At 40.8% G+C, this 12025-nt stretch overlaps 1 protein-coding gene across 1 annotated transcript; it reads left to right on the top strand.

The window, feature by feature from the left end:
* The first annotated feature begins 1604 nt into the window (after positions 1-1604).
* Positions 1605-8836, top strand: kat8 (K(lysine) acetyltransferase 8). The gene is made up of 11 exons (XM_076085166.1): positions 1605-1993; positions 2550-2624; positions 3450-3631; positions 3714-3767; positions 3923-4087; positions 4358-4447; positions 4612-4752; positions 5525-5618; positions 6334-6484; positions 7411-7565; positions 8632-8836. The coding sequence occupies exons 1-11, from the start codon at positions 1675-1677 to the stop codon at positions 8694-8696; spliced, it is 1491 nt and encodes a 496-aa protein (XP_075941281.1). The 5' UTR covers positions 1605-1674; the 3' UTR covers positions 8697-8836.
* The last annotated feature ends 3189 nt before the right edge of the window (positions 8837-12025 follow it).

Genomic DNA, 12025 nt, shown 5'->3' with positions numbered 1-12025 from the left:
TTACTTTTGTGATAAAGGAATTTAATACAAAATATCGTCCTAACTAATCAAACAATGTGAATAAAATATGAACACATACGTAAAACTAAACACACATACTTGTACTGCACAGATGCATGTAGTACTAGTACTACTTTAACAAAGGTTGTTGAACTTGGGTCCAGTCGGATCATTTCTGGATGTGGAAAAGACAACATTAAATAACTCAGTGAAGTAATTTAAGTGAAAGTAATTTAGTTTAATAAAGAAAAAGAGATTAAGATTGTTTAGTCCTAGATAAAGTAGGACGTAAAGTGGTGAGTAAGTAGATGAAATAAACAGCTTTAAACAATATCGACGGGAAACAATGAAAAATAAAGAAATAATGGTTGTGCCTTTAGTTTGAGCTCTGTTGTGTGATTGGTTACTCGAGGTGTCAGTCAGACACACCTGCAGTAAAGTCCTTATTTGCAGTCACTCCATGTCTGCACTCTTAGTCTGAAGTCAGGTGTGATTAATACTCGACAAGATCAGTTAGATATATTGTTAAGTTTGACAGTCTCTGTGTTTATTAAGAGGGTGATATATAGATTTAAACCTTGGTGGTAGAGCTGAGGATACCGAACCAGTTTGAAGGTAACTTAGGTCTCCTCTGTGGAGTGTTGGGGAGCTACACATGTAGTCTGTGGTTAGTTCAGTGTCTGTAATAACAGTAGGACAGTCTAGTGTCTGTGGTTAGTTCAGTGTCTGTAATAACAGCAGGACAGTTGAGTGTCTGTGGTTAGTTCAGTGTCTGTAATAACAGACAGTCTAGTTTATTATTATTATTATTTATTTTATTGTATTTGTTGTGGCTCAAGGTGGGGTGGCGCCCTAGCGCCCTCTATTGACCAGTCGCCACTAACTTAATGCAGGACTTTTACTAAAGTAAGTTTTTTGAATGCAGGACTTTAACTTTCTGCTTTACACTGTGACATCACTACTAGTACTAGAACTATGATCTGAATAATGCTCCACTGGGTGAGTGGTAATGAGGCCCAGAAGAGAGTTGGACTTCGGTCTGAGTTTGATGGCGATAAAACGGCCAAACCCTACAGCCCAGTAAGAATTTTGTTAAAATACACGTCAAATTTCAGTCTGTAAGGCACATTTACCTCAATGAATTTCTGTTAAATTAAGTATTATCAAACTAATAACAAATTCTTAACCATTACATTTACACACAGAGTGGTAGAACCTCAGTTCATCTTTAATTAATTTTTAATTAATCTAAATAATCTTTAATTATTTAATTTGACAGAACAGTTTAAATTATCTTCTTCAGTACTGGACAGGCAAAGTTTAGCACCTCATTATTATAATAATAATAATAATTATTATAATAATAAATAATAATATAATAATAATAATTATTATTATTATTATAATAATAAATAATAATAAAATAATATAATAATAATAATTATTATTATTTAAAAAATAAAATGATCTTCAAACTGTGTGGTGCTAAGACTCCTGGGACATGTAGTTATTGAATGTTAAAGCAAGGTGCATCCTGGGAGGAAGAGGGGCGGAAACTACGTCTTCCCGGACGCCATCTTGGTTTTCTTTTCCTTTTTTTATGAAGACCAGCCCCTCTGAATAATCTGCGCAGGTTCGCAGAGGCGTGTTGTTGTTTTTAAAACGACCGAGGTTATGACTGGCGGGAGCGAGTTTCACAAAAGCTACGATAATAACGGCAAGGACTCCGAGTCTACAATGGACGTGGACATGGACTCTAGTCATATGGAAAGTGAGCGGGGTGACTTGGACAGTAGTATCCCGGCTGCGTGCTCCTCCAACGGCAGTGGCGCGGAAGAGGACGAGGCGGAGGCCCTCGGCCGTTTGAGAGAAGCCGGGTGCTCGAGTAGTCACATCCAGGACGGAGGCGGAGTGTTCTGCGGCGGAAGGGAGCAGGAGGTATCGGTGGAAATCGGAGAGACGTATTTATGTCAACGAGCCGACAAGACGTGGCGTGAGTGATGTGATGCTAGTAACCATATATATTAAATGTATTACATATGTAATTATATATAACTAATATTCATAGTAACCCTCTTGTTTCTGCCCGTTTCATCCCAATTTCAGTTGTCTTCCCCTCTGTTTTTGGGGAATATATTCACACCAAACTCAATTAACATTTAGAGTAAAGTGTGTTGATTGGTTTGGAAACATGGTGTTAAGACGTAATTCAAGGATTTTAGATTCATTAACTTGTCATTTGGGGCTTTCTGGAAAATTTGGCGTGGCTGATAAAACCATAACAGTGCAATGTAAATTCCAAAAGTTTATATTTCACTGGATTAAATTAGTCTGTGTTACAGTTTGGAGCATTATTAGATTGCCGAACTAAACTATGGCTGAACACCGATCAAGTTCTCTTTTTATTAAGTGAATTAACCATAAGTATGTTGGCTCATAATCAAATGGGTATTTAAATCGTTTAAATCTGAATGCAGTCTGGTGAGACGTTCCGTCCTACTGCAAACTACTGAAACGTCTCCTCCTGCTGGATGTCTCCCTCTCTTCAGATACAGCAGAGGTTATTCAGTCCCGGTTGAATGAACAGGAGGGCAGAGAGGAGTTCTATGTTCACTACGTGGGATGTGAGTACATGACTGCTTCTTAATATGTCCATGAATGCAATGCACGTAATACACCCTTACATACATCACTCATATATGTCCCTTCTATTTATTTATTTATTTTTTGGTTTATTTCATAAGGGACGGTGCACATTAATAAAACATTGCTGTAAATACGCCAAGAGGCTATTTTTCATCTGTAGTCCCAAGAGACAGATGTTACAAAATAAACCTCAAAACAGAATATAAGATTCAATTTACAAAGTTATGGAATATTGACCCTTTACAAAGCGTGCAGAAACAATTAAAGAAGAGAGAATATTAATATACGTAGTATCATCATTCAGCAGATTGAGAAGTACTAACAAGACGTGCAACATAACTATGATAAATAGAAACATGGACTAGAGACAAGATTATGCTGCTTTGTTAGACACTAAAAACATATACGTCAGAGGAACAACATAAAAGCATGCAGAGTATGTGAAATATATAAGTCAGTCAGACACTAAACAACAATAACAGACATGCAGGTAGATGAGGGTCGACCGGCAAATTCCAGACAGACAGACAGGTGACAGCAGACAGAGAGACAGACAGATGGAGGGAAGTTGAACACGGACAGATTGAGGACAGTTAGGTGCAGTTAGGTACTAACTCACCATTTCTTTACTTGAGCTTTAGATGAACTGCATGTTTGTAGTTCTCTGATGGGCACTGGGATGGAGTTCCATTCTCCATCTTTGTTTTGATACCTTCCTTTATTTTTGCCCACACCCTCTTCATCCCCTCCGCCTACAGCTTTAACATGAACCTCCTCTTCTTCTTCTCTTTGGCTTCTTTCAGTCAACAGGCGGCTAGACGAATGGGTGGGCAAGGCCCGCCTGGCACTCACCAAGACGGTGAAAGACGCGGTGAGGAAGAGCACGGAGATGATCGGCAGCGTCGGTGATTTGGGCGAACAGCCCGAGAGGAAGATCACTCGCAACCAGAAGCGCAAACACGACGAGATCAACCACGTGCAGAAGGTAGAGATGGTGTCTTTTACGAGGGTGTTTCATGACACTCGTGTGTATTTTAATATTTCTCTAACTGAGTTTTCCTTTGCAGACATACGCAGAGATGGACCCGACAACAGCTGCCCTGGAGAAGGAGCATGAGGCGGTAAGGTGGACTGTCTGAGTGTGTCTCTGATTAAAGATTGTAAAAGTAGAGAGCAAACATAACTACCTTGTTCTCTCTGTCTGTGTACTGACCTCCCCATCATGTGGTTAAACTAACTGTCTTATGTATTTAAATGCTCATGGTCTCTCCCTCAGATCACCAAAGTAAAATATGTAGATAAGATCCAGATAGGAAACTTTGAGATCGACGCCTGGTACTTCTCTCCGTTTCCTGAAGACTACGGCAAGCAGCCCAAGCTGTGGATCTGCGAGTACTGCCTGAAATACATGAAGTACGAGAAGACCTTCAGACACCACCTGGTCAGTGCTGCCTTCACTTCAGACGGGAGGGAATCCATCACTCTTTTTAATAGTAATTTAGTTTGACGCATGACTCGTGAAATTGAGTTTATTTTAAAGTGACAGAGTCCAAGTAATTGCTTGTTTAATATTTTACATTTTGACTCAACTTTTGTGGTCTGATTTGGAAGAAAAGAGACCGAGTTTCTTCCCACCTGTGTAACTCAAATCCTACAGAGTTAATTATTAAGATGAGCAATAGTGAAAACCCTTTGATCTGTGTGTGCTCAGTCTCACTGTCAGTGGAAGCAGCCTTCAGGTAAAGAGATCTACAGAAGAAGCAACATATCGGTGTTTGAAGTGGACGGGCGGGACCACAAGGTGAGTTGACCTGGAACGTCTTTGTCCCGCCTTAATGCCAAATAATATGGATTAATCTGCTGATTCTGGGTTTCTCGAGGAAATATAAAGTTGAACTGCATTTGATTGATTCTGTGAGAGATTGCTGTTCATCGTTGTGATTCATTGTTGGTCTCTGTTTGCAGATCTACTGTCAAAATCTGTGTCTTCTTGCGAAACTCTTTCTGGACCACAAGACGCTCTACTTTGACGTGGAGCCTTTTATCTTCTACATCCTCACTGAAGTCAACAAACAGGGAGCGCACATCGTCGGCTACTTCTCCAAAGTGAGTTTCTGATGTTGATGGGTAAATACTTTCCTCGTGTTAATACATTTTGGACTCGCTCTCTCGTAAAGGTACAGTGGGGAGTTTTGTCGTAAACACAGACGGTTGTGAAGCATTTCTAAACGCGATTTAAATATGAATAATAATTTAAACCTGCTTTGGTTCGATCCGAATAGTTCAAAGCTTCAGTCATAACGTTGACATCTGTTCCTTGTGTTTAAAGACTATTCAGATAAACATCAGGCTGCACTAATATTATTAGTAATACATTATTGGTAGAATTAGATTCTAGTGGTGGCTGGTGACATTTATTGGAAAAAGATAGATGTTATCATTTACAACATGATTTTATCTAACAATAAAATTCAGCTTCAAACCGTATTTGTTGTTGTTTAGCTTTCAAAAACAATATTTTCTCTGCGGTTAAACGTTTGTCTCTCCTGCTCACAAAGGGAGGAATCTACATTATGTATTGAGGGTGATGATGATATAAAATAGGATTATTGAAGAACCTCAATAGAAGCTTTGAATGTTCAGCACAGAACTACAACTTGCTTTGATTACATTCATGTATTTCTCTGCATATTTCCCCCAAAATCTGTCGATCAGTGTTTAAAAACAGGATACCTTTGACTTCTCTTTGCATGTTTTTGTATAAATCATCACCCTTTATATTTGTAAACACGGTCACTGATGCTGCAGTGTTATCTCTGAACCTGTGAACCTCAATGTTCTCAAACTCTTTGTCTGAACTTCTGCTTCTGTTTTTCAGGAGAAAGAGTCTCCAGATGGGAACAACGTGGCGTGTATCCTCACTCTGCCTCCGTACCAACGCAGAGGCTACGGGAAGTTCCTCATCGCTTTTAGTAAGTGTGTGTGTGTGTGTGTGTGTGTGTGTGTGTGTGTGTGTGTGTGTGTGTGTGTGTGTGTGTGTGTGTGTGTGTGTGTGTGTGTGTGTGTGTGTGTGTGTGTGTGTGTGTGTGTGTGTGTGTGTGTGTGTGGTCATCTCAGCTTTTTTTCAAACTAAAATCATTGAATGTTTGTCGAGTAACTTACATTTTTAGTTGTTGACTAACTGCTGATCAACACCGGTGTCGGTCTGATTTCCTGTTAATTTACCAATCAACCGCCTGGATGTGAGTCTTTGTGCGTCTCATAGTTCAGTTTGGTTATGACTCGGTTCTTGATTCAGTCGATGGGGATTCTAAAGTGTGTGTGAGATTCTGGAGTTTTCTCCTCGCCGACGATGTTTCGGGTATTTTGTCCGTCCGTCCTCGTGAAGCTCAAACATCCACCGTGGACTCCAGGGTGAACAGATTACATTTTGGTGGTCAAAGGTCACCGTTTTTGGCCATAACTCAAGAATTCATATGTTACTTATGACGATGTTTCACTAACGTCTAACAGGATAAAATGATTGACGTGGATGTAAACTGCATCTTGATGGTTGGAGGATGCTCACAGCTGTGAGGCTGTACCTCTAGTTATATTTAAACATTTGTAGTGTTCCTTGACTTTCATATTGCAAACACAGGAATCCCCACTGAGCTCTTGTGTTTCTTGTTTCTGCTGTGTGAGCAGGTTATGAGCTCTCTAAGCTGGAGAGTGCAGTCGGCTCTCCAGAGAAGCCGCTCTCTGATCTGGGGAAGCTGAGCTACAGGAGTTACTGGTCCTGGGTCCTGCTGGAGATCCTGAGGGACTTCAGAGGAACGCTGTCCATCAAAGACCTCAGGTAGAGACACACACACACACACACACACACACACACGCATTCACTCACAGACACACACACACTCACGCATTCACACATACTCACACTCACATTCACACATTCACACACACACACACACGCATGCATACACACACACACACATGCATACTCACGCACACACACATGCATTCACACACACACGCACACACACATGCATTCTCTCACACACACACACATGCATTCTCTCACACACACACTCATGCATTCACACACTCACACACACACACATGCATACTCACACACACATGCATTCACACACACACATGCATACACACACACACACACACACACATGCATACTCACACACACACACATGCATACTCACACACACACACATGCATACTCACACACACACATGCATTCACACACACACACTCACACACATGCATACTCACACACACATGCATTCACACACACACATGCATACACACACACACACACATGCATACTCACACACACATGCATTCACACACACACATGCATACACACACACACTCACACACATGCATACTCACACACACACACATGCATTCACACACACACACTCACACACATGCATACTCACACACATGCATTCACACACACACATGCATTCACACACACACACTCACACACATGCATACTCACACACACACACATGCATTCACACACACACACTCACACACATGCATACTCACACACACACACATGCATTCACACACACACTCACACACACATGCATACACACACACACACACACACACATGCATACTCACACACATGCATTCACACACACACATTCACACACTCACGCACACACTCACACACACACACACATACATTCACACACACACACACACACATTCCAGATGCTCATATGCCCCCCCCCCCCCCCTCTTTGTCTCCAGCCAGATGACCAGCATCACGCAGAGTGACATCATCAGCACGCTGCAGTCGCTCAACATGGTGAAATACTGGAAAGGTCAGCATGTGATCTGTGTGACGCCCAAACTGGTGGAGGAGCACCTGAAGAGCGCCCAGTACAAGAAACCACCGATCACAGGTCAGTCCTCACCTTTCACCTTTCACCTTTCACTTTGCTATTTGTTTTTATTCTCTGGTTGTAATTTAAACAACAAAACCCAAAATTCAACTTTTTTTGGCAGGTAGGACCAGAAAGCTGGAATGATTCATACTGATGATTATTATTATTATTATTATTATTATTATTATTATTATTATTATTATAGTGCAGAGATAATGACGGTAATTAAGACATCACATGAATATTGGTGTCTGCTTGTCATGTTTTCATTTTATTTAATAGACTCAACAATCACTCAGGTTTCTGCACTATTCTTAGCACATGAAGCCTTTTTGTCACATCTACATATTGAGTATGTTTATATGCACAAAATGTTTTCCCTTATTATTAAAAAGACAATATTCCTACTAAGCTGTACGTGACTAACTGAAATGAGTATTCCACTAATATTCCCGTTTGCATGCAGCCAATTGACTCCGATTAATGTAAAGAACGTTCACGTTCCTCCAGCGGTGAAGTCTCGTTAACGTTCTTCAAGCTTTTCTTCTTGCTGTAATAAACGCTGATCGAGATTCATATTGTGAATGCTGCTGTGACCTGAATAATATCAGCACATCACACACGTGCATTGAGAATAACGTCTCCTTCTGAATGTCCAGACACTATAAGCTGTTTACACGACCCGTATCAGATTCAGACTGTTCTCATGTTCTGAATCATCGTGAGTTATTAGTGTGCCGTTAAATGTAAATAGTCTAAATTAGCTGCTTCGTTAACAAGTGAAACCAGAAACAAACAAACGGTGTAAAATCACTTTAAGTCTGTTGAGTTGATCTAATTGGTGTTAATTTGGGAAAGTTAATCACGGTCAGAAATGATAACCTCTTGGACTCATGATCCCGGTTCTAAAGCTGACGTGAACATTGTTCACCACAGACGTGAACTCTTTCTCTCTTTGGACCTCAGAAGGCTCCTGCAGCTCTGACGTGTTGTTCAGACCTAGGATCCTACTTCGGGTCCTTGTTCCCTCTGTGCTTTGAGTCTCTGTGTATCACCTCTCTCCTTTGTGTCGTCTCCTTCACAGTGGACACCATGTGTCTGAAGTGGGCCCCTCCAAAAAACAAACAAGTCAAGTTGTCCAAGAAGTGAGAGGCGGAGCCACATCTGTTCATCACTCCTCCTGTTTTTGTATCATCTGCTAACTTCCCCTGCTGTTCTGAAACCTCATGTATATATTCATTAGTAGCATCTGCATCAGTATTTTCTTAAAATATGTAAACAAAAGAACAGCCTTGTGTCCTGATTCCTTCTTTCATGATTATCAACTGCTTCTAAAAGTCTGAAATCTTCTCCTAACACGTTTTAGGCTCTAAATAATAGAAGTATTTAGTGAATAACTAAATATCATAGTTACATGAATAGATACCATATTTATTGGTCTGTTGTTTAATTAGAGTTAAGATGTATACGGAGGATAATCTAACGGTAGGTTTAATGTTTGTTTTTAACACATTTAATCTTTAAACTCAGGATATTGTTGAAGATGATTTCCTCTCTCTGGAGTCCAACAGTAGAAATACTATGGAAGCATAAAAAAAGAAAGAATTCTAATTATTATTTTTTGCTGGTGTAAAAAAATAAAATATAATAATAATCGGGTTTTTTTTTTCCACCAGCAAAAAAAAAAAGTAAATATTATTATTTTTTTGGCTGTGGAAATGGGTTTCCATAAAGTACACATTTCTGTCGCAGCAGACGTTCTCTCAGGTGTACCTGAAGAGGCTGCGTTCCGTTCCGTTCCGTTGTACTTCCAGGCCTCTGACACTGTGCTGCTGCTGCTGCTGACTGATGAAGCTAAATGGAACGCAGCCCTGTGGAGATCTGCTGCTGCAGTGAGGACGGTGTGTCACAGAGGAACAGTTTGGTTGGATTGTTCTCTGCAGAAATTCAAAGTAAAGTTTATTCCAAGTGAAGAAATAGAAGTTTGTACAGCTGTTATTTCTAAACAACCTGTGATGAGGGATGCTGCGCCTCCATTGTTGGGATCATGTGGAGTTCTGCAGCAGGTGAGCTTTACAGAGTAAGTGTGAGTTGATCCTGTTCTTCAGTAGCTGTAGCTTTGGACAGCTTGTTGGCATCAAAAAAACGATTCAGCTCTGAAATGTTCTTGACTCATGTTACATGTGCGGTCTTATCCTAAATCTAGAGGAATTCAGGAGACTCGCATGTATAAACTCACAGCTTCATATTGTTAGTTTTTTGGGGGGGGGGGAGGGGGTTCCCCAAAATAAAATAAAAGAAAAGAAATATAACTGCCAGTCAATACAACTCCAGGTTTTATGCATAAATGGCGTCAAGGCAACTCTGACCTGTTCTGATGTAACGATGCTAATGACCGCCAGAGGGCAGCAGTGCTCTGAATCTGACCACTGATCAGTTCTCTCTTGAGCAGCTACTTTCTCCTCAAAAGACGTCATCTTAAAATACCTTTCATCAGTGATCTGTGATTCTACGAGCTATACTTCTTGTTTTTATTAATTGATCTTCTACTTTAGTCCCAGATAGAGAACAACTAGATTACACTAAATACTGTAGAGGCAGAAACTCTACTTTTGAATTTGGCAAAATAATCATTTATTTTTAAAGCAGTTTTGGAAGCGATCTATCGAACCATCAAAGAAAGATGTGCTGATGCAGAGTATAATACCTCGGACCAATATCACATATGATACACTAGCAGCAGCATTTCAACAGTAAACCTTAACCTTTTAGTGACGACAGCCCCCGAGCCCTATTTTTAGGCCTCTGCTCGAAAATTGCATACCCATACTCAAGAGAGTCCAGAGCTCTAACTACAAGGTCTGTTTTAATCATTTCGATGGTATAATACAGGTAACACTTGTGAGAGACTTGTTCGATGTGTAAATATTGTGTATATGTTAGTGGTTAAGTTGTTCACGTGCCTCTCCGTGATGTACTGAGAGTTTCCCCATATGTCTGACCCCGTCTCCCAAAATACGTTTCTAAAATCTCTCCTCCACCATCTGACCGCTGCCATTTGTGCATTGTGTGTGTCCATCATGACTGCTCTCATCATTTTCCCCTTTGATTGGCCTTCACACAATGTAATCAGTGTTGCAGCTGTCTGAAAAGGCCTCTTGTGCAGTAGCTGAGCAATGCCGATCACCCCGACGCGTCCACAACTTTGCTTTTAGTTCCATTTAGGCGCTGTGACAAACGGCAAACTGCCTGGTGAGCATGTGTCAAGCCACTTGATTTAGTGCTTTGTTTGACTGCACTGGCTCTTTTCTGAATGTCGCCTCCGTTTTGTATGGCCTCACTGTGTTGGTAATTGCCATGGCCGTAAGCTTGAAGTTTGAATGTACAGACAGACGGAAAGAATTGTCCCACTGTATGTGTGGGTCATTTGATGTACTTCCAAATACACAAAAGCTGACTTATTCCCTAATTTTCTGTTATTTTAAATATGAATAAAATGATGGAGTGAAGAATCAATCAAGATCATCTTCGGGTCTAACTGCACAAATTCAGTCGGCTCTCTAATGCCGAGACATAACACAGAAAAATACTCGAGGACAAACATATTTTGCATTTCGTAATGTGAAATAAAGATCCAAGCCAAGTAGGTTTCAGGGAAGTGCCGTTTGGTTTGAGTTATATTGTTAGCAAGTGATGTGCTTTTAACTAGGTATAACTCTGTACTGGACCCCTAAACTAGCCAAACCATTAAGACAAAGCTCTCTTGATCCCTTTCTTTAAATCCTCCACCGTGGCTGATTAAATGCAGCCGATTTTCACGCCTGTGCCGCGAGGCCGCGAGGCCTGAATGGCTCCTCACAGCACGACCACGGTGTGCTGTCACTCCAACAGCATGAGGAGGAAGGAGAGGATAACCAGCAGGCTGAACAGTAAAGGCACATGTTTTAAGATCCTGGTTAGACCTTGATACTCCTGATTGATGCATCATATTTTCTTCTTGGCTGCTTGCTGTTCTCTCGGATGCATCGCTTGCGGTTGCTTTTCTGTTCCCGCCTGCCAAATGTCTCTTCATTTTGAACACTAAGCCACACATGTGAGTCGCCAAGGATCATGGCCGTTGCGCATGCGCATGCGCAAGCGTAAGCGTAACCTGTTACCGGCATAACGTAAACATTTACACGAAAGTACAGGCATTTTGCCATGTATTTATTAATTACTTAGAAAAAAAAAAAAAATCAGCATTTCCCCCTGCGCCCCACCTGTAATACCTGTAATACCACCGCGCCCCGCAGTTTGAGACGCCCCACATTTATGAAGAGCAGCAACAGCCTTAAAGAATATATTTACAAACAGCAACTACGCAAACCCTCAAAACTGATTTAAAATGCAATCTATGATTACTCTAAGTGATGTGTTTACTTAGGGTGAAAAACAGAAGTGCAACTGGTTTAATGTTCCTAAAACTTTACAGTGGGTTT

The sequence above is a fragment of the Anarhichas minor genome, unplaced genomic scaffold, assembly GCF_050575085.1.
Source record: "Anarhichas minor isolate MPS153535 unplaced genomic scaffold, ASM5057508v1 ptg000140l, whole genome shotgun sequence".
Classification (NCBI taxonomy): Eukaryota; Metazoa; Chordata; class Actinopteri; order Perciformes; family Anarhichadidae; genus Anarhichas; species Anarhichas minor.
The sequence above is the reverse complement of the archived record's forward strand: the minus strand, read 5'-3'. Positions and strand labels throughout refer to the sequence as shown.